Source organism: Paralichthys olivaceus, chromosome 9, assembly GCF_024713975.1.
Source record: "Paralichthys olivaceus isolate ysfri-2021 chromosome 9, ASM2471397v2, whole genome shotgun sequence".
Classification (NCBI taxonomy): Eukaryota; Metazoa; Chordata; class Actinopteri; order Pleuronectiformes; family Paralichthyidae; genus Paralichthys; species Paralichthys olivaceus.
In genome coordinates, this window is record NC_091101.1 from 20,323,322 (window position 1) to 20,347,546 (window position 24,225).

The 24,225-nt window shown below is 39.5% G+C and overlaps 1 protein-coding gene and 1 non-coding gene across 2 annotated transcripts in view; one reads left to right on the plus strand and one right to left on the minus strand.

Moving 5' to 3' along the window:
* gfra4b (GDNF family receptor alpha 4b) overlaps positions 1-24,225 on the minus strand; it is a 36,667-nt gene that overhangs the window by 4,885 nt on the left and 7,557 nt on the right. Inside the window, exons 2-5 of the mRNA XM_020078666.2 lie at positions 4,808-5,083; positions 4,567-4,647; positions 1,869-2,214; positions 1,017-1,126 (exon numbers count right to left, since the gene is read on the minus strand). Of these exons, the coding sequence (XP_019934225.2) occupies positions 1,017-1,126; positions 1,869-2,214; positions 4,567-4,647; positions 4,808-5,083 (813 nt within the window). The remainder of the gene's footprint in view (positions 1-1,016; positions 1,127-1,868; positions 2,215-4,566; positions 4,648-4,807; positions 5,084-24,225) is intronic.
* Positions 15,247-15,357, plus strand: trnal-caa (transfer RNA leucine (anticodon CAA)). Its single transcript has 2 exons — positions 15,247-15,284; positions 15,312-15,357. It is a non-coding gene; the product is annotated as a tRNA-Leu (tRNA).

Genomic DNA, 24,225 nt, shown 5'->3' on the forward strand with positions numbered 1-24,225 from the left:
TAAATATTCATTCCTCTTTGAGTTGTTACACTGTGTTCATAGTGCTTTATTATCTAAAACATTAATGGACACTGCATTACCTGACCTGATGTAAAGGGAGGATGACAATCTAGTATTGCTGATTAGACTTCCCACGGACCCATACGGTACAATAGAGAGAGTGAAATACTACAATATTCTCTTTTTAGGTCACATGCGTATCTGGCATTGTGAATATTTGTAGCTTTTTTTCCCAATGTAGTGGAGGTGGCAGTTCAAGTGGTTTGATAAATACATGACAGGGATGAAAATGCCAAATGCCTGTCTGTGCTGAGGGGCAACATTTGAGGTTCTTGAAGTGCATTACATTAGCGCCTCTCTGCAGTGTGTGGGAACAGAAGTGGCTTTTGTTTTACTCATACAGACTTTTGTAAAAATGTATTAAACACCTTGCACTGTATTAAGAGCCTTTGTTTTTCTGTCATGAGACATTTACATTCTGCACTTACCTTTGAGTCCAGAGCTGCAGGATCCAGATCTGACATACCTCAACTATTATTATAATTATTATTGACTGGTGCTGCAATCATTCATTATAGTATCACCTTCATTTTCATGATAACAACCAGTCTGACAGAGCTTGAATATGACGGTTACACAACTGTTCCTGGTCTCCCCCTCTCTCTTTTCTGCATACCTCTCCTCACCCACTTCTCTTCTCTCCCCCATTTTTCTCCCCTCTCCTCTACCTGTTGTGGCAGATGCCCGTCTACACTGAGTCTGGTGTCAAGTGCTGTGAGATAATGTTTGTTGTGATTGTGTTATACAATTACATTTTAGTTTGTTTGTTTACAAGAACCTTTATTTAATTCTCTCACTCCCTCCTGTAACATGATCTTTATTTACTAACCCTCTAGCTCTTTGCACAATTTTCTTCCTCCCTCTCTCCCCCAGCATATGGCACATATCTTGCTTCACATGTTGACTCTTCCCCACCTGTTCATTACATATTACTTATTTGTTTCCTGTGCACCTACCTATGAGCCCTGTGTAGGCGAGGAGACATGCCCCATAGTTTCCCTGCTTGCAGCCATTGGCGGACATTTCAGAGGGTTCGCAGTCGTACAGAAACTGAGCCAGGCGCGACCTACAAGGAACAACAAGAACACGGTAGATCAGTGTTGTTTCAAGAATACAAAAGATTTCTTTTTTTTTATGCATTCCTCATCCTATAACTCGGCCATTTAATTAAGAGTTTGCCCGTCTGACATAAAGAAATATTGTTGGCTGTGGTGAAGACTGAGAGCATTGGACTGTAATGTGAAAGTGATAGAAAGAGTAATATATTTCATCCCCCAGACCTGGGATCATTAGCAAAGCCCTCTGAGTGTAATGGGGCTGTGAAAAATAATGGGCATGACCAGAGATAGCAATGAGCGATAACTCTGATCCATCTGGCTCTTTATCTGTGCTAAATATTTAATGTGTTATTCCAACAGGCTCTCTGGGGTGTTCTAACCAATGGGGGTAGAAAGCTTTAGGGTAAAACAGCAGGTCATTTTGTTGATTGAATGGCTGTTTATTTGGTTTCAAAGAGCCATGATACCGAGCAACGCTGGCCTAAATATGTATGGTGAATAAATCTAGAATCTATATCCAAGGAGTACTTGAACTAAAGTGGGTATAATAAAAAATCTGCTTTTCTGATTTGAGAGACCACAAGTTAAACACAACAAACTTTGGGATTATGATTATATTATTGCAATATGTTATAACATCCTTATGAGACTAAGGCTACTTGAGAAGTAATTTTAATTACAGTAGTGGATATAAAAGAAAGGCTGACACTGAAATAAATGGAAACCAATTAAAAGCGTCTCTTTTCTAACCTGCAGACGTAGTCAGCTTTGCAGATCCTCATCTGTGTGAGGCAGTTGGGTTTTTCCTGGCTTTCGTAAGAGCAGCTGGGCACGATGGTCTGCCTCCGACGCTCTGCGCAGGCTGTGTCCGTACAGGGGCAGAAGAGCAGCTCGTGCGTATAATCAGCGGGGACGCGGTCAAAGAACCTCCGCAGAGCCTTGTTGCATTTAGGCCGGTTGCACAGGCCCGACTTGGCTGTGGGTTTGATACAAGCCGAGACATATTCTGTGCGGAGCTTCTGACACAAGTCATCCACATTGCAAGCCTTAGCTGCATCGAGGCAGCGATTCACAGTTGTCATGCCAACATCCGAGTCTGTGGATAGAAGTAAGGTCAAAGACGGGTGTAGATACGAGCGGAAAAATAAAAGAAATAGAACAGAGAGATTGTGTGTTTATGTGAATAAGAGCATATGTGACCTATGAAATTCACTCACTTTATTATTCTACATGTTCAGATACAATCTCATTTTGTCAAAACTTTGAAAAGTTCAGATTTGTAGTTTGGAATTTGAGTTAAGCTTGAAGGTGGAAGTGTCTGCGAATAAACAATAAACAGGCTCATTTACTGAGGTGCAGAAAAAAGGGCGGTCTGGTGTCTATTTAAATTAAAATAAAGTTAAACCCAAATTCAACTTTGTGCTATTTGTGTACTTTTTCAAAACTTCAAAAAAAGTGTGAAAATATTGGCTCTCATTTCCTTTTCCCCTTCTTCCACAACATTTGCACCACACCTCTCTATGTGACCAATTAAAACGATCAGGATCTGCTGGCATATTGCACGACCACACAACCTGCTGTGTGTCATGTTACAGAAACACAGGCTGCCTGTTGTTATTCAGCAGAGTGACGTCTGTACACTGCTCTCTCCTCTGTGCTGTGTCTGTAAAACGTGCGTCACTCTTATGTTACTGTGGCGATTCCTCTGTTTGTTATTTCAAGGTTCCTCCGTTTGTTACTGGTAACAGCCAATCACACGTAATTGCTTTTGTAAAAATAAGATCATAATTCTAAAGGTTGTCAATAGGACCGTCTAAAACCTATAAACACCGACCATCAGGCTTCAATATTTGTTTCTCTACTTTTTATTACCTCACGTTCATTATTTGCACGTGATGTCACAGATGAGTCATTTTTTTGCCAATGATGAAATGGCTCACTGACGGCTGTGTTATTAACGATGTAATTGAGAGTGGTACTGCCCTAACGTCACAGATCAATGTAGCCAGCGATCCAGAAGGAGACTGAGAGCGAGAGGAAGCAAAGCAGACGTTGATTTAAATAAGATTTAGGAAATGCATAAAATATTTATTAACCAATTATGTGAAGAATCAGATCTGAAGACGAGTGAAACTAGAGCTCGTGTCAGACAGTGTTGTCGTCTGCAGCCAAGAAAACACGAGCTGCACCAAAAACATCAAGACAACTTCTTTCTTCTTCACCAGTGAATGAAGCTGTTTTTAATTTATGAGAGGTCATGTTTGGTGTGTGAGTGAACCCTCTGCACTTTGTGTGGCATCTTCTGAATGAACCCTTTGTGTAGATGTTGCCTGAAAAATGAGCAGGTCGCTGGACTCTTTGAGCTGTTTGTTTCAGGGATGAGTCATCGGTCTCCTGCAGTTTGTTTGTAGTGTGCTGATTCTGGGGGAGGTTCTGGTTGGGTTAAATTCATATGTACTGTACATGTGGCTCTGACTCCAGCGACTTCAGATAAAACATGCAAATACATCTTTGGTTGACTGTTTTATGTCTTGAAATAAAATGGGTTTTCCTAAAAAACTCTGTCATAAGCCATAACTGCAGTGGTTACTATTATATATATTAGTCAATCAGTTGAAAATGTATAGGCAACTAATAAGTTTATTATTAAAGTAAATTTAAGATTTCAGATTAGCACTGGTGAGCTGTTTTCTGCTATTTTCTCTTGTATCCATTTTTTTTTATTAGATGAAATCAAAGCACCAAGTGGTTCTTTATCGATTAATTGAAAAAATAATTTCAGTCCTGTACTACGAGTTTTATGTGCTGGCCTGACTTTAACTTGATCTTATTCTGTTTTACATGTAAGCTCTTCAATAAACTGCAAATGTGTTAAATAGCGTACAGTAAACTAATATAATAATATATATATATATGGAAATATATATTTATATTCATATATAGGTGTTTATATATATATATATATATATATATATATATATATATAGATGTATTGTATGCTAACACATTTGCATTTTTTTGCTTTACTTTTCAGAGTTTTGGCTTGTTTTGATACATTTAATAAGATTGCATACTTTCATGAGCCTGTGGCTGTAATACATAGAAACAATGCAGGATATGGGATATTCCATCATTTTAAGGCAGCAGTATAAAAAATAACAGCATTAGTATTCATTGACATCTGCGGATTATGTGTTTTCAGCTGAGTCTGGGGTATAAATAAGTTTGCCGTCCAGCAACTCGAAGACAAAGATATAATTTTGGATGCTGGTTGTGCGTATTGTGTTCAGATGAATGGTAATATTGTGTAAATGTTTCTCAGTTACATGAGGGAGCTCCATTTGCCTTGGGCGTGCTTCCAGGAAAACTTAACTGGATGTTCATTCTAGCTAGAACAAAACATCTTTAAATTTTACAACGGTATAAAGTGAAATGAAATTGAACTTGCCTGCTGAAATAGAGGCCAGGCGGACGTAGTCGTAACCCCTCTGCACCGTCTCGTAGGGATAGCGCTCCACCAGGTTGAGTCCTGAAAGAAGCATTGGCTTGAATGTCTTAACACAAATACTGCTCTCATCTCGACATTTTCATTTAGCCACCAAAGCTTGATATCTGATTTGCAGCCTTATAGAACATATAGAAAAGTAAGTATTTAAGCAGTTAGGAGCTGCTGTCAGGTGACCACTGACCGTGCACGATAGCCTGATGAAGGCTCCAGTAGATGCTTAGGCAGTTCTTCTCTTTCTTCATGCCTCGCTTGCACTGGCAGCCATGTAATGGGCTGGACATCAGGGCGGACACGGCGTTGGCACACTGGCTTTTGGCACCAGGGCCCAGCTTCATGTTGCCGTTGCCCGCCACACACTGACGCAAAGTCCGCAGACGTGGACTGCACGTCTCGTCACTTGAGCACGACTCCCCCGCCACCAAGCAGTCTCTGCCGGCCAGTATAACCTCCAACAGAGCTGCGAGGGAAGACATCAGAGCAGAACAGGGAGCGTGAAAGATAAGAGGATTGGAGATGGTAATCAAGGTATAAGGTTATTAAATGAGATAGGGAGTTAGGAATAAAGAAAAACTGAAATGGTGAAAAATAAAACCCAAATGTCACAGATAGGAGAAGAAAGTAAAGAATATTATGCAGGAGACATATAAACAGTTATAAGAGAATATTAAACATGGTAGATGGGTGGGGGTGTGGGAGTAGGCTTATAGTGTAATTAACATGAGAAGGTAGAGGTCAATATCAATAATGCACAATACCAGCCAGTGAAATTTTAATGGATGTAATTTGTGCTTGTCTTTGCTCTGTTGCTCCAAAAGTTGAGATGCATCGAGCATCGTGAGTTTGGTGAAAGACTGAACAGGATACTGTTATCGAATGGTATGTGCCAATAATCCAAACAAGTAATCTTGGTAAACACGCCTGCTAAACATCAGCATGTCAGCATCATCATGGTGGTCATCACAATGATGGGATTCAACAAAGCTTCTGTCGTGGATTCAGACACAAACTCCTGTTTTCTATTGAAATGACACAATACAATGGCAGAGTCGAGCTAAAGTAGAGAAAGTCTCTTCAGACCCACGTCAATTTTTGTATGAGCTGTTGTTAGATTATAATTAACTTCCCTCGTTATAGTCACACCAGACACACCAGCTTTGTGTCTGTCCAGTCTTTTTTAAAACAACATTCACAGCCTAATTGTGAGGAGACCAGGTTCGAGGCTGAATCACTCACAGTACAAGTTATGTAATATCACATTTTCTTGAGTGGCAGAGTTATACAGATGCTAATCTGTGCCCTTTTCGATGCCCTGCAAACCTTGCAAACCTTGGTTTGACACTTTCACTTCTACCTCATCACTCAGGCCTATTCAGCGAGCCAGGGGACTTGTATAATATGTTTGTGTCATGTATTGAATACAACCAGAACCCTATCAAGTGAAATAACCTGGATGATGGTCCATGGTGGATGATGGTTTTAATTTTGCTTTGCTGGGTTGGGGGGCTAAGAACTTAAAAGTGAGGGATAACCAGAAAAGGTAAGATTTAAACCAAGTGCATAGCTATAACATAGTTGTTAATTATATCATTGGCTGGGAGGCATGTTAATATGGAATTCTAATGTAATTTACTGCTTTGCCCTTTACATCCAGCTGCATGTCTTGAGTTTAAATCAAATGTGCTTTAATATATTGTTCTGCTGCTCTCACACAGAAGGAGTCACTCATGTACAGGGATGTTTCTGACACATGACATTTGAGCCTTTTTTACAGCATCAAATCACTGATTGAAACCGATATTACCAGAGAAACTCTTGAACAAACATCAGTATGATAAATAAAACATAAAGTCTCATAAATCATCTGTATTTGATGTGTACTTTGACTTATTAGTTTGCTAACACAGAAGAGGCCAGGTTTATGACTTATACTGCAACCTGCCAGTAGGTGGTGATCATGATGCCTTGGCTTCACGTTAGGGGAGCAGCCATGTTGTCCATCTTTGTATACAGTCTATGTATATACAGTAACATAAAACAGTTGGAATTCTTTAAAATGCAGGAAAAAAGTTGACAAAAAAGTCACAGTGCTCATAGTTAAATGCAGAACCTTGCTGGAGTTAATTGCAGTGGAGGTGGTGAATATTTCAAAAGCACTGCCACTCTTCTTTTGAATGTTTCTAGTTTTGCACTCTGTACAATGACTGAAAAAAATGTCTTTCTCTCTACGCACTCCTTTCATTGCCATCTGTGTTCAACTCGAGTTGGACAACAACAACTTGTGCTTCACACAGAGAGGACTTTGATTATTCTAAGAAAATATTCCTAAGCATGATCTGCAATAAGGCAAGTGGATCCTTTGATTCAAACAATGTAAATTCACACCACCTCTTGTTTTTTCATTTAATGTCCCTCACCCCCTCCACTTGAATCAAACCATTTCAATTTCATGCAGCTTTCATCTGCTTTCACTGGTTATTCTGTGGCGATAAAAAAACCCAGCCATTGTTTTGATCTCAGAAAACACACACTCAGGAAGAAAGAATGAAAGACACAATACAACATATTTTCCATTTTGTCAAGACCGTTCAATCAATCTCATCTGCTCATATGTGCATTCAGTCTGCGTCACATCAGGAGTCGTCCCAGTTCTCATCCTCCATTCAGCACACTTAGGACAGACGCGTGAATGCCAACCAACGCCAATGTTCTGGAAAGCCAGATGGTCCGTTGCATATTCAAGGCTGAGATCCTTTACTCTATGGCTATGTGTGTCAGTTTGTGCTGCTGGGGCAGAAGCTGGAATAGATACCATACATCATGAATGCAAATGAGCCGCTTGATTTGACATTTCCAATAAGCCCGTCTCAATGTACCAGTGGGTTTAGCCAATTAACCATGTCAGTAATCAATGTGTTCGGAGGCTCCGTTAAGTTCTCTGTTTCCCTGTCACATAAATCACCGGCAGATTAGCTGATCAGTTACCCTCGCGCAGCAGCTTAATGGTCCACTTCAGGAGAGATAAAATGGAAAATGAAACTTAATGAAGTCAGCTGGATTGTCAACCTCACTCCTATATACCTACAAAGCAGTGAGGCTGCGGAAGGAAGGGGTATTGTAATGTATTGATGCACTTAATGAGTATCACCTTTGTTTCAATGCACTTATGTTTAGAAATGTATCTGGCTCTAAGGCGAGCGGCCTCCCACAAAGAATATTGGCCAAGTTAAAAGAAGCCATTTTCATTTCGTAGTTATTATGGTCTGTTTCAACGTTCAGATGTTGAATTCATGTAAGATTATGCTGCAGATAAACAAACAAACCAATCAACAAATACAAATGGACAGTTAGTAAAAATAAATAAAAGAACTTGATTCTATATACATGTATGAAAATCCTAAGCAATGTCGTCTTTCACTCATGTAAAATTAACAAGCTATGATTTACGAGTTATGAACTCGTATGAAAAGGAAGTGATCCTCAGTTTCACAGTTTCTTCTGGTTGTAGATCGGATTTTTTTTAAAAGCACAAATCAATACATACACATTGTTTTACTTGCACTGAAGTCTTTAATTTTCACACTGGGCATATGGTATATCTATATGTTCAGCATACTGTTGCTTACTATATAAATATTTCAAAAACATAAATAATACAAGTCATATATATATATATATACAGTATGTATGTTAGATATGAGCATTTGTTTTGAGCAGTGTCTCCAGGATCCCTGCCCTGAGAACAGAACAGGATCAACAGCAGCTCTGTAGCTGATCAAACTTTTTGCTCAAGGTCTACTTACTATATTTTACTGCATTATTTCAACCATATTTCATAATCTGCCTTCACAGCGTATTCCTGTGACAGTATATGCTTCAGCAGCTGCTCCTTCATCAGAAGTTTATTCACCTGTGTTTGGTTTAATGCAGAAGGAAAAAATGAAGGAAACAGAAGTAACATTCAGCTGTGACTGTATTTATTTATTTTTTTGGTTGAAGGTCTTGGAAAGTTCAAGTAAAGTTGGCTCTCACACATGTTGGATATATTTTTTCTCTCAGCCCACTTGTTATTCTACAAACCTTACTACAGTTCATGTTTTTTTTACCGCTTGCTTGGTAGCAGAAAAATAATCTGATTTGGATCAATTGTTTAGTTTTAGTTTTATTTAAAAGAAAGATTTGAATATTAAATGAATATGATTTAAGATAATATAAATATATTATTAAGCCAGTCAGACTGGTTTTCTAATACATTCATCAAACATCATCATTAAAATGTAAATGAGTTAAAATTGACACTTTAATAAAATATTATTCTTTATTGATCTCTTCTGGTCACATAACGAATTGCTTTTGAGTGAAAAGTGAAGTTTAACTAGTTGTAAAAGTACTTTTAGTCTCTGTATATTCCAACATGTGTTGTATTGTTTGTTCTATCAGTAGTACCTTGTAGGAAAAAATAAGATTTACATTTCAGGCCTAAGTGAATGCAGATTGTTCAATCAGTGCATGAATCATATTTGCAGAGATGTATTTGTTTCTGTTGCCGTCAGATGCATGAGACATTATTTGCTTCTGTGGCACAAAATTAGCAATTTTAGACATCAAAGCTGAGTAGATTGAATTCGGCCAAATTACACAGCAAATTATCCATCTGCATTCAAAATAAAGCAGCGTCAGCGCCACTCATACTTTACATCAAACAAAGAGCGCATGAAGACCTAGAAAAGTGCAGCAATTTCAAGCAGAACATAATACATAGCTTAAATCTGTGGTAGACTTAATTTCCTAAACTTTTTTTTATCGTACATTCAGTTGATCCCTTTCACAGAGAGAAATGTTGCCTGTACGATTGTCACATATTTACGCGGAAATTCAGACAGAAAGAGTTGACACATTAATAAATGATCTCACAGACGCTTGCTGGTACATTAGAACATTTCATTGGCAGTGGATGGACAGCAGCTGTCTTCTGTCTGATATTGATCGTACATACATTGAACACACTTTCTGGAAATTACAAAGTGTGACGTAAAGAACCGGCAGCACAAGGCAGGAAATAACATCAGAAGCACTTAGTAAGAAGCTGGAACAGCAGATGCTGTGGTCATGCAGGGACGAGCAATGTGCACATACGGTAAAAAAAACTCACAGCAGCAGTAGCATGAAGGATCTGATGTAAACATACACAAATCGTAAGATTTATCAGATGAAAAAATATGGGAGAGACAGCGATAACCATGGTATCCTTTGTTGTGACAGATGGCAGATAGAATACTTTACTACAAAATCTACCTGAAATGTATGGTTGTCTTTTTTTGGTTGGCTACTTCACCAGTTGATGCTACGCTGCATATTGTATAGTGGCAAAAGATGAGGTTCAACGTTTAAGCAGGATCATTTTTTTGACCTCCACCATGTTTTCACCCTTGTCTGTTGGTTTGTGTGTCTGTTCATTACAAAGAAATGACTCAGTAAACTTCCATGAAACTTGGAGGAAGGATGGGACATGGGCCAAGAGTGAACCCATTACATTTTGATGCACATCTGGACATTGGCGGATCCAGGAATCACTTTCTTCAACATTGTGAGAAAGTGTGTTTTTTTTTCTAACATCTGCACCAATTCCCCAGGCGATACTTCATGGATCTTAATGAACAAAACCTGGCATATTTAGGGACTGATATCTATTAGACTTGATTGAATTTAAAAGGACTGTTGGGCGTTATTTTCTCGACTGAGTACTGTTCTGCTTTTTTATTCAGTTTTATTGTGCCAGAGCCCTCTGCTTCAGCAGCCCATCATCAAAATGGGGCCATGTTTTCACATGGTCCTGAACACGACTTTAAGTGAAACAGACTGTTTCTTATGTTACATTCTTATAAAGCGTCAATAGGCCAAGTACTGTGTACATTATTACAACAAACACAATCAAAGATTATTAAATGTAATTCATTTCAAATTAGATTTCAGTATTAACAAAACATTCATATTTAAAAAATCTTGCAAGTTGTCAAGAAGTGACTCAAAACAACCAAAGCACAAATTCAGATTATGAAAAGTAAATATTTAGAAAGTATACATAACGAACTACCTCATTGACTTTTTACGTTTATTTGTCTCACAGGCAAAACAACGTCCATAGAAACGTCCTCACAGTGCATTGCATGTACACTCAAGATAAAACCAGCCATATGTAGGTAAACATCGCATTTGACTGTGACACAGATGGAGAGAAGCTTGGAGAACCTGTATTCCCCTAAGTGAAGGCTCACAACTCCAAGATAACGTTTGCTGCTGTATAGAAACCATTTAATTCCTTGATTAGCATCACAAACCATTACGACCACCGCCATCTTTATCGATGCTTTCCTCCAGGGGGGCTCAGGCTGGAAAGCAGATGGTCCTGTCTGCAGTAAGCACAGCCTGTCTCCTACTGCTTGTACCTCTCTAAAAACGAATGTTACAGTGCATAATCCCAATCAATACCAAGTATCACTCAACTCCTCAACACAGACATTATTTTATGTGCTACTTTAAATGTTATGAACTGGTAATAAACCCAATGTCACAGGCCTCACTCCCTCAGCCGCCTCTTCTTAATTATTCTGCATGTGCTTACATCTCACCGCAGAGGCACTTCCATTGAAAAATGTTTTAATTATTAATTACCCTCCATTATTGGAGGCAGGAGCATGATCTTTTCAAACATGTCATTGTTCCCATGACATGCCACCCATACTTTTGAATTGTACATCCACACTGTGAAGTTTGAAACAACAAGCAAACATTAAAACAAACACACAAATTTATCTCATAATGCAAGGGCTTCCGTGTGAAGGCAACAAATTCTAAACAAAAGATTAGATCTGCACGCACCGCACAGGATGGTTGTTATTCGTGACTTGAATCGCTGTTTCGGGTGAACACCCATGTCAGCTTGATCGAGGCCTGTGTGCTGTAAGACTGGCGTGGTTGCGAAGGTTAAAGTTTCTCTTTGGAGTAAGCACTGACTGATATCAACGAGAATGTGTGTGTGTGTGTGTGTGTGTGTGTGTGTGTGTGTGTGTGTGTGTGTGTGCCTGTTGTGCTATCCATTGGAAAGCCATTTGGTGTTTGTAGTCCTTGAATGAGAACACATGTGCACTGTGAGTGGGGAGGTTAAGGGGTTTGGGAATTAAAGGAGCATGAATTAATTTGTGACATTAATCAACTTCTATCAGCAGCAGCTTTGACAGGACTCAGGCAGTGGTGTTCAGTAAACATCACATGAGATCATATCACTGCCAGGATGAAGTGTTCTCATTGCCACAGGCTAAGAAAAAAAAATGCAAGAGTCTTTAAGTGAAGATAAATTCTCTTAACAGAATATCTATTTGCACAGTGCATATTTACATATATTCTATAAACCTTATATTCCATGTAAATCTTCATCAAATCGTTATTACTTTTCACATTGATGGTGATGTTTGATCGCTGTCTGAGGTGTATATGTGGTAAATTATTGATAAAACATCCACAGCAATCATTGTCTAATGTGGAAAATGTGAAACTGCAATTCGTCCTTGTCATTATTTTCAATGAGCGGCCCAAAGATTAACAGAGCAGATCACACACTATACCATTACACATGATGGGTCAGTCTCTGCTGTCAGTCGTGACTCTCAGTGGGATTTAATATTTAATAAAAGCATATTTGACTACTTTTAATTTTTTCTTTGGCTCATGTCTCATCTGCTAACATGGAGGAGGTGGGATTTATGACCTACTATGCAGCCAGCCACCAGGGGGCGTTTAAGATGCTTTGGTTCCAGTCATGGAGATCTGTCATGTTGTCCATCTTTTAAAACAACTTATGGAGCAGACTGACATGGGTCTTGCACTTGGTTGATGAAACACAGAGACGTTAGAAGGGTCAACTCTGATGCAAAAACCAGCGTCGAGGCAAGAACATCAAGTTTTGACAGATGTTGGACCAGTGAAATTCAACCTAATTTGCAAAAATGCTGCCTGAAAACACCATCCTTCACTGTATATCCGCTGCTGAAGTGAAACAAAAGCAACATTATCAACTGATGTGTGTGTATTCAGCAAAAGCCTTCACTGTTCCACGTCAGCCGGTTTCTACAGGCTTTCTGAACCACCTGCGGCTTGTACCGAATCACTGGAAGGCTGAAACACTCTTAAAGCTCTGAGCCAGGAGCCAAAATTCTAGCCATCTGAACACCACCCACCTGCAGACATGAACACAACTACAGCCTGTTTTGTTCCTACTGAGCCATATGAAAGACTAAAGGACAAAGGCTCTGTAGGAATAGGCTGCCTCTGCTGGCAATCCATAATTAATGGCAGACAATTTGCTACCTGGAACCGTGATCAGATACTGACATGGTTGTTTTGTTGGGACCAAAGGGTATCAGATCTCAACACTGACGGAAAACAGTCCTCTCCCCCCCCCACTCAGGAAATCACAAGACATGCAGACACAGTGGGACCAAACTGACGTTGATAACAAGCAGCAACAATTAAGATCCTCTCTGGAGACTTAGGTGAGTGGATTAGCATCGTCACACAGGCCTTTCTCTCTGGGTGATCTGAGACCACATGTACATTCATACTAAACCATGCGGCTAAATCTAAAAAATAAAGGATTAGTGTGAGAGCAACATCCAATCAAACTGTTGTTTTTGGCTTTGAAAAGGTTCATATCGTCCACATTAAATTCTTTTTTTCTTCCTTTTGCTGATGGCATAACAACAACGTGTTTCATAATGTAGTAACGCATACAATAAAAAATGTTGTGATTTAAATAATTATCTTTTTGTTTTACCGATAGAAAGAAGGAATTAATCTGAGATATTTAATGATTCAGTTTTGGCAGAAATTATCAAATCACAAGGACAAAGGCCAAATTAATGACAAAACTTGTACTGTGTGATCATTCAAAACAAGTGATCGTGACAGAAAGTGAAAAATGACAAGAGAGGCTCAACACCAACAGTAAACTTGTTTATATATCCTGTCTGTGTTAGAGAAACAGAACAGTGCTGCAAGCAAATATCAAATAGAAATTAGGCTTAACTGGTTTTTTGTTTTTATTAAAAGATGTTGATACTGAAGCTATCCACAAATTTATTGTCACTGTGAATGTTAAAGTATTTCTTCATACCTCACTTATTTGCTTTATTCCTGTCACAACCAAACAGGCGGCGTCGGAAATATATATTGAAGGAGGAGATGCAACTTTTTACAGTTAATGAGGACGGAAATGAAGGTTTTTCTTGTTATGCAGAACAGTTTCCGTCACTGACTCTGAAAAGTTAGATTTAATTCATTTTCCCAGATGTGAGTAAAATAAAGTCTTATCAAGGCGTCAGGTGCAAGACTGAAGGAACGAAGTATTTTGTGTGTATCTGTGTGACGGCCTGTCAAGTTCAGTCTCAATGTCACACAACAAAGACTGCTTTATCTTCACGTTGAAATTGTGACATTATGAGTGCGTTGACTATTGGTGTGTAATGACTGCAATTAACTTATCAGCATATCGTCCTTTGCTTTTAAAAGGGTCAGATTGTGACACATCATGTTTATCTGTAAATGTGAAAGTGCCGGCTGTCTGCAGAACCAAACACGACTCCCGTCAGCCACCAGGGTCGACAAATGATAGGCCTTCTTCTCTAATATCGGGTTTGAAACGCAGGCAAATGCTGATCCTGAGTCATTCAAATGTGTCTGTCACACTGCAGGGTGATTGCCAATTATCTGGGTTGTACAAAAAGACCAGAATGCCTCATAAACAGACACCAACCTCGTTAACATTTCTATTCATAATCTCAATTTCATTTTGCCTAGATTCTTCCTATATAGCAAAACCTGTCGAAAGCAAAAGTAACCCTTAGTTAATCCTTTCTACTCAAGCATTGCACGAATGCACTTTATGAGAGTGACAATGACAGACTAACCTTCAGTCCTTCATTTTAAACAGCAATTTAAAACCATATTCTAGCTTGAATAAAACCCAGTGGAGTCAGTTTATGGTTCAACTCATTTGTTAGACATGATGTGAAACCGTGTCAGAAATCAAAAGTGTTCATACCTGATCTGATTGTTCACATAGGCTCCCTGATAGGAGGGAGGCGTCATACCATTTAAACATGATAATCACTAGTACACCTTGTCAAATAGTCTTTCCTGGATGATGTTCATGTATTTGAAACATGACAAACACTCAGTCACTGCATGAATTGTGTGAGAATTTCATTGTCAGCTCCAGAAATGGTTCAACACAGTTTCCTCATTTTCTTGGCAGGTTTGATCAGCCGTAGATAACTAAGCGAGCTTTACCTCACTTTATAGCTGTGGTATATGACGATATATAATGAGACGATAGAAGAATGTCTATTCTTTCATATTGTGCGTTATGATTTCTTTTGTTGTGCTGCGTATTGCTCTTTACAACAATATTCTTTGTCATTTAGACGACACTTTGCTTTCTTCCAGACAACAGAAATGCAGACAGGAAAAAATGTATCTTTAAGACGACCAACTTTCGTGTCATGGACGTACTTTGCCATGTCCTATGCAAATTAGGCATATGCTGGAGACCAGTCCCCCCAACAACATGTCAGGATGGCCGAGCGGTCTAAGGCGCCAGACTCAAGGACTGACTCCTTCCTGGTCAAAGGGATTTCTGGTCTCCAAATGGAGGCGTGGGTTCAAATCCCACTCCTGACACATGCTTTCCAAGAATTTTCCCTCGGGGATGAATAAAGTATGTCTATCTATCTAAACTCAAATACTGCATCGCCCTTTTACGAGAGTCATGTCAAATGGAGAGAATGTGCAAATGAAAGTCACAAAAGTACAGAACAGAGCGCTCAAATCAAACACCAGACTCAGATGTTGCAAGTGGCTTTTGCCTGTGGCAGTGACCCAAAAGCATATGGAAAACTCCCAGTAGCTCTTTGTAGAGGGAACCAGGGTGCAGGCCAACTTGGCCAAGAGAAACGAATCCTCCCTGCAGCATTCTATTATAGAACAGACAAACCAATACTTTAAAACAACGGTTGTTTTGGCCTTGTATCAGATCCTGAATTAGGAAGCTGTGAGTTACACTTACAACAACTTCTCTTGTAATTCAGAGAAAAGTATTTACAGAGCAGTTGCAGTCTTCGCTGCCTTAATGAAGTGATGAAGTGTTTAACTCTGTTGGGTCTGATGTTGTGGCAAGGCCATAACACCTGCCAGCTGTGGCTGTCACTCAATAGTCACCACAGGAGGAGGAGCCATACATTCCACTACAGTGATTGATGGGCACTTTTACTGATGAGGCTGTTTAACAGCAGCGTCCTCTGTGTTGTTCAGATGCTTTCAGTCCCAGGACCCGTCTATTGTTTTACAAAGCAGAACAAACAGCTGCAGCGGGAGCAGCTTAAACATGAATCTTCAGATAGGGCTTTTCAGCTGATTGCCTGCACTTGCCCCCGTTGCGATAAAGAGCCGCAACATGGCAATTTCCATAGTGCGTTGTGTTTTAAGGTAATAAATCTGGAGGCTTTTACTGTTTCTTCAGTTTATTGTGTCCAGATGCACATTACACTGGTGATGTATAACAATAGTCTGTTTCAGCTGCACATTATTTAAACATGTTGCAAGAGCCGGTGCTTTAGATCTTTGGTTGATTTTGTGTCTCTGTTGCCTCCATGACCTGCACTTGGTTTCTTTACATACACTAAAGCCTCTTTGTAAAATCATCTCAGTGCAGGGAAATTATCATTCACCTAGAGCCAACATTAGATGACAAAAAGTGAAATGTAGGTCAGCATGACCAGATGTTGGCCCATTAAGGTACACTCCAGAGCAGAGGACTCTGTCAATCATGCAGGACCCATGGGACACAGCAAGTGATCTGCAGTAGCTCGGTTACATGACTTCTTTTGACTCCTTTGTGATTCATTGTTTAAAAAGCCTCAAATGAAAGTTCACAAGTGGATCACAGACACCAAAAGGAATCGTCTGGAGATCAAAAGGAACAGACGTCCTCATGAGTATGAAGTCACAATAAGTCACACACCGACCATCACTACATGAGCAGTTTCCTCCAAAATCTGCCTCATCCAGTGCTTCAGTGCGTCATGTTTGACATTTGTTCAACCTCTGAGTACGATTGTTAAGGTTACGTGAAAGTCATTTGTCAAACACCGGGGCTCCTATAGGTCACAGTAGTTAGTTAAGATATGAGACAATTACTAAACATTTACTACTGAGCTCCCAAGCCAGCTCTCATGTGTTTTCAGTGGTGAGCTGAAGGTGTATTTTAATGTGGCTCAAATACTTATTGGAGGAACGTCATTGTTTTGTTACTCACCATTTATCAACATTTAGAAGTCAGACTAGAGTGTTTGTTGCTTTGTTCATTTATTTATTAGGCTTTAGGGTGAAAACAGCTCGTTTTTTCTCTGTTGTGCTAATACACTCTTTTTCGAAACACTAAATGTATTTTTCTCCTTAATTTATTTAGAATATTAGACTAAACAAACAATTGATTGTCTATTTCTCTTCAAATCCTATGGTGAATATTTCTTTTTGACTTCTGCAGCCTTCCCCTTATTCATGTTTGATCTAAAAAGTCAAGCCTTGAGTCTCACTTGAAACAGTTATTCGTTATTCAGACAAATAAAACCCATTAGGCATTTCTGTCACAGTTTGTAGAACAAATGCAATACTGCTCATGAAATGATTACAATTTTCTTTTTCAGTCGTTTCACTCTAACTTTGACTGGCAATAAACCATAACAATTTCTAATTAATTTCAGGTCTGAATTTCATAGTTACTCAGTCAAACAGATGGCGTGGACTATAGCTCGCAGGGCCAAACATAACTGAAGCTCAGGCATAATTGAATAAGAGGGTTCATTAACCATGTTTGCTGTGTTTCTGTAAAGGTGATGATAACGAATCTAAAAACATTCAGGCAAATTGCAAAGCTGTGTTTCTAGAATGAAAAAATTAATATGATGAATAAGAAATTCTCTGCAAACCCAAAATATGACACAGTACACGAGGGGTACTGTAATTCCAACATCAATCCAGGAAAAGATTAAAAGAAATTTCATATTTCAGTAATAATCCCAAAAATGATGAAGAGGAATTTCTTTCTGAACTTAACTTTGTTGCTGAATGACATTTGAAGAAACCAGTTCAATGTGGTTTAAAACTCTTCCTCGTTAACAGAAAATTAAATATACTCACTAAACTGCAAAACATTTGACATATGTCTGAGGGATAACTTGTGTCACCCCTATTACACAACACATAAGCCCTGGACCTTTCTTATATTGCTACTAAAGAAAATAATTTTGCTTTAATGTTTTTTCACCCAGACCTAATTACAGACTTCTTGCCAGTGGTGGTTTATAATCAAATTTACACACTTCACTGTAGAGTATTATGTATTTTGCAGGATCCGCTCTAAAAAACATATTGACAGGTTTAATGCACCCTCCAGCATTTGAAAAGATAGCAGCTTGTGAAAGATTCTTCAGTATAACACATTTACTGTATGCTGTGAATAAAACGTCTTTAAGCTGTAATATATATAAAGACAAGGGCTCCTATAAAACTCAGTTTGTAACTTAAACAAATGTCTCCTCATCATAACACATCACGGCTGACTGATGTACATTCGGCTCCAGAAATAGTCTTGTTCATTCTCTCCATACATGATGTGACTCAAAGCAGATGTGTGAATTTCAGCATGAAATCATAATAGTGGCTAAAAAGAACAATGGAGGTGCAAAAAGACAAGAATAATGAAAAGAAAGAGAAATGTAGACGCCTGTTTCCCTCCGTGTCATCACAATGCTTTTAAGCTGCTATTATACTTTGAATAAAGCCTATGAACCTATTCAGCAACAGTAGGTTACATGGTTTTGTGCTACAGTGTCATTTGTATGATAATCACATAGATCGCTTTTCTTACTTTCATTTGTCCCTGAGTACCAAGTCTGTCAAGGCTGTAGCTCATTATGAATGTAACGTGTGTCCCTTCCCAACCGCCTGCTCAAGGATTCCTAATGATGTGTTGATCTATTAAAAAAGACTGTATATAGACACATTATGTGATTAACCTGCTTAATAATAATAAAAACTGTCTTTGCCACTGACAGTCTGAACTCGAGAAAGCTAATTGTTTTATAACAATAGAAACCGAAACCATGACAATGTGGTGAGACAATATTCAGAAGAGAAATTAATCACATGTGATCTATTACCTGAGGACAGAAATTACTTTTTCTACATGTACAATATTTACTCTTCAAAATGTCATGCTGATTTTGTCGTCTCACAAAAGGTTGCTGTTACAGTTTCATCACATGAAAGACCATTGTCTTGTCTCTCTGCATAACCTTTTCAACAGCATTCAAGAAATACTCACGGCGGGATATTAATCCTGAGGGGACATTTTCCTTTATAAAGCCAAGCTTAAAAAATGGTGGCCTTGTAGAGCAAAGTCAGCTTTTACTCGACCTTTTGTTTTCTACAACATCCCAATATGTTGCTGCTCCAAGGATCGAAGGGCAAACTTCAGAGGCAGGTAAAAGCAGGCAGCAGCTTTGCTCCGCTAACCCATGAAGATGCCCTCCGCCTCCCAACCCCTTACAACCGGGCTCAAAGGCCCCTTACTTTTACTGCAAGAGATCTCAAGCCGACTCTCGTTACGATGCAGACCATGAGAACTGCGGGGCAATGGATCAACTTCTCAAAAGCAATAACAATGCTGCAGAAAAGTTACAGCAGAGATTTCTCCACTTCCCAAACTTCTACTTGGCTCTTTTTTATTTTTGCCGCTTTAATGGGTCATTTGGCAAAAGAAACTTAAACACATGAAATAACAACCCCAGACCTGTAGATGTTCACATCTTGTTGTCTTTACAGGCTTATTAGCCACCAGGCACATTGTATAGACCCTGTATAAAACAGCTCATTGCTCATTTAGTTCCTTAAGTTCCTGACTTAGTAGTTGGTTTCAAATACCACTTATAACAGGAAATAATAATAAGAGGAACATTTGTAAATAGGAAGAATTAAGTATTTAAATGTGAAAAATAAATTGCATGTTGTGTTGCTAATTTACTTTTAAAGCCAACCTGTGTTTCAACAGATGAACATTATCTATGTGAAGCAGCAGGAAACGTTTGGCATTAGCAGTCGATAAATACTGTTCTGATACAATGTGGTGCCGATGTGAATCACTCTTTAATGAAAATCATTAGGATTGTCACGGTTATATTTTTATATTTCTGAGTACATTCTGTACCCGTTCATGAAGTGTAGCATTATGCTAACCAGTACAGAGATAAATTTATCTGGGCAAACATGCAGCAGCTTTCAACGGAGTGTCTCTCTGCATCTTATCACAGCGACAGTGTCAAATCCCCCAGGAAGCGTGTGGCAGAGAGTCAATGGTCCTAATATGGAGTGATTCTTCTCCAGGGGCATATCCATGGGAATGTGGCTCTGGTTTCACAGTTATCACTCACACAGAGCTGTCAAATGCTTAGCGGCGTTCTCTTGAACCAATTAATTAGGACCTAACAAGGCATGGAAGGAAAGGGATTTAGATCTACAGGGTGGTGACAGAGTCAAAGGCCTCCACAAACGAGGCTAGTATCTCGTTACGCACTGTCCATTAACGAGACATGTCAGAGAAAGTTGTGAATGTGTAACGTTCTCAGTGAGGTTTCCAACCACATGTTGACTTGTAGAAAAGGCTGTTGGAATAACTGATCTTCCTGAGGAGGGCTGGGTCAAAAACATTGATTCTCTGATTAAAATGTATCTTCATCTGAAAGATCGGATTTCGAGTCATAATAATTGTGAGATTGATTTTTTAATATATGCTTTGGCAAGATCTTGAGAGGGAATTGTGAACATTAAAACATGGCGGGACCTCCAGGAGCTCCTCCACTGAAGTTGGACAGAGTTGGACATGTTGGTCATGTTGAATAAATTTCAAATAATGCACCAGGTTAGAGGTTTCCCTGCACAGTTTAATCTCTGGAATTTTTATTGAAGTGTCCCTGACTGAATCAAAAATAAATTAAATAAATCAAATAGACACTTGAATCAGAGTTGAATCAATTCAGGAAATCAGTGGCGATACCCAGCTGTTTTCCAGTCACACAGGTTATCTTTGACCTCTGTGTGAGATCAGCATCTTCTGCCCGGACAATTTGTTGGCTGCGTCTTTCTCCGAGTCTGAAATAATTAATCAAGCGGTGGCGAGCGGAGGTGGCATCCTCTCCTCTGCGTGGAGCAGATGTTGTAAATTCACTGCAGCTCTCGCAGACAGGTGCCCTCCAGCCGGTTCCTGTCTGCTGCTTTGGTAATGGTGTGTTTCCTTTCCTGGGACACTGGAGGAATCGAGCAGGGCTCAGTCCAGCCTCTATAATCATCACATTTCAAGATTCGACAGCAGAACACCAAGTTGACTATAATCTCCGCAAGATGGTGTTTGGTTGAACAAAATATACAGAACATGTACATTTTCATTTCAGAAAAAATAGACTCAATAAATACTCTGTAGAGCCCTTTTATTAATCAGACGTATAAACTACTTGAACTAAACGGCGTTTCAGTCTCTTGTCAAAGCAAAGGAGCTTTCACTGCCATCCAGGTGTTAAATCATTGCAGCTAAGCTTTGGTGATGATAGCTGACACACATACTCCTCCCATTCTACGGACCTGCATCATTTTATTCCTCTCAGTACTGATGGTGGTTACAACATCACACTTGTAACATTGTGTTAAGACGATATTCAATCATCCATCATCTATTTCCACATACTACAAGCCGGTATTTGCATTCAGTCCTGGGGGCAATGTAATTTCCAGTTCACTTGTCCTGCATGTTTTTGGATTGCGTGAAGAAGTGAAAGGAGAGCATCCAGACTGCACATAGAGAGGAACAGGAGCAAAGGTTTTTAGCTACATATCACTTCAGGGAGCCTTAACAAGGATCAGACATGTATTCATTCACTCTGTCCAAAAAAAAGCTCTCATGGCCGATAGGGTTGGAAGGTTGCTGAAATGCAGTCATTGTGTGGAGTTTGCATATTCTCCTCTTCTCTCCAGGGATGTAGTTCGAGTGATATATATTCCTGCTCTGCCATTCTCTGTATTTTACATTTCATACATCTCAGTCTAGACATTAATTCAATTTGCACAAACAAGCATTTCCAGTCATTCGTTTTTATTGTGGCTACGTCGAGGCCACAAACTGATTTCACCGATTTGATTAACTGAAGAGCTCCTCCTGGGCATAAAAGAAGCCAAATTAATTTTACTGAAAAACTGTGCGGTGCCATAGCTCAGCTGGTATATGGTCTAGTCTGGGAACGCTGATAAGAAACTATTCCATTTGCCGGCTGAACTGCCGTGTAATTCACACGGTGCATGTAAACAAACAATGAAACAGTAATTAAATACTATAAGGTTTCTGGCTGCACCTGTTTTTAATTAAATAACAGCAGTGATAAACGCATATAGCACACATGCACAGCTACAGATATCTAAAAAATTCAGTTGGTGAGCTCATTCATCGTGCCTGTCATAAAACCTGCGCGGGGACCACAACGATACAAGGCATCTACATTCATCATTCGCAAGCAATGTTGTAGTCGAAGTTCCAGGTTGGCTCTTAAAAGTTTTCTTTAGTTTTTGCCTGACATCGCCTCAGACTCTTTAACACACTGGAATATTTCCAAGGTGACATAATAGGCCAGAGTTTATGGAAATAATTAAATTGGAGAAATTCTACAGATTAAAACCATTTCATAAGACTGTAAATCTTGTGTTCAAGCAGTAATTAGTGCTGCTACTGTGGAATATTCGGTTACACACAGCTGCCCAAAAAGCTGACCACATTATGATACAGTAGCTCTTTACCGCAGGGAAACTGGAAAGAGGGAAGGGGAGTGATTATCAGCAGCTGTCATCTCTATTTGAGAAGGGAAAAACAGTTCTGATGACTGGTTCATCGAACAGTCCCTCAATCAGTGGTTATTAATACCAGTAAGTCAAAGAGAAAATAGAAAGCTCAGTATATATTGAGTTTTAAGGTTTAATGGAATAAGAGAGAGAGAGAGATGTTATGCAAAAAAAAAAATCAAAATCTTCCTATCGTATTATCTTAGAGGATTCAACTGTCTGGAGCTCACTAAAGTCCAGAAAAGTGCGGTCTTGCAAGTTTTCACTGATATAAAACTGATGTTTTAATCTGCGACAGTGTGAATATGACGAGTAAAATAACTTATGTCTTACTCACTGGACTTATTGTGGCAATGAAAATAGTAATTTCACAGTCAGCTAACTGGGGGGGGGGGGGTAGACCAAGAAATATGTTCTTGGACCTTTGTCGCACATGTTCTTCCAAGATTTGCTTCCATCCATCTTCACGAAACTTTGTTCACCCCAGATAGATTTAGCAATGTCCCAGAAATTCAAAAAGAAGATGAGAAGTGGAGTTTAAGCCCTTTGTTTGAAAGTGTGTCACAATGGGGCTGTGCCTACTTGTCTGGTGCAGTCTTTCTCTCTGGATAACCACAGAGAGAGACCGAGTTAATGAGCCTATTTTTGGCCCTTAGAGGCCACTGTATGTCTGTAACCTCAGAGCTGTTCTCTTAACAGGCACAAAGGAGAGATTCCACTTTTTATCTGATCAGGAGCTCGACTTATGGACTTTTCCACTCTGGATGTCTAAACTGGGGGATCAACAGCAGGTTTTAACAGATGTGTTAAGTCCATTGAAGGAATCGTGTTCTGGAAAATATCACTGTCACTTGAGTCAGGACAATGACCACTGCTGCTTTTTCCTTTCACCTGCTTGTGAGCTACAACCAACTAGTGTAACAGAAGACGCCTCCTTACATTTAGCAGATAATCAAAGCTGAGATCTCGGACCCTGACCTGAAAGATGGCAATTGTAGGGTTGTCTCGGCCAAAGACAAAGTGGGTTGAGTGAAAGCAGATCCTGCAGGATATTGAAGTTGTGTATAGCATGTCCATCCCACATTTCACTGAGTTAATCCTGGAGGAATCTTGGAGCCCATTGGCTATTGATTGACAACAAAGTAGCCTCTGGGGACCATGGACAATATTTTGGCACTTCCAGTGTAGACAGCGGATATCCGGGGCAAGACTCTGTCTTCCATCCGCTGCACACTGTTCACACTCCAGCTAGTGTCATCTATCGAAAGTCGAATGTTCTCCACACAAAACACAGACGGCAAAACATTTTGTAGGTTTAAGGTCCCGATGACATTTTGGCTGATCTGTATTACAGGTGAAGCAGACTTCGGTCAATGTGTTGCACGTTCTTCATGCACATCTCCACATGGAGTGTTTACATGTGGGCAACCAAAGCCTGCTCAAATTTGAATAGTCAAACTAGAAACAGAAACCAGAGGGCATCCAGTCCCAAATCTTGTCCTTCACCTACAGATTTTGCACATTCACTTGCAGGATTGTTTTTTTGAGATTCATCCTGGAGCTTCTCCAAGGAACGGAGCAGCGGCATCAGTCTATATTAGTGCGCATCGT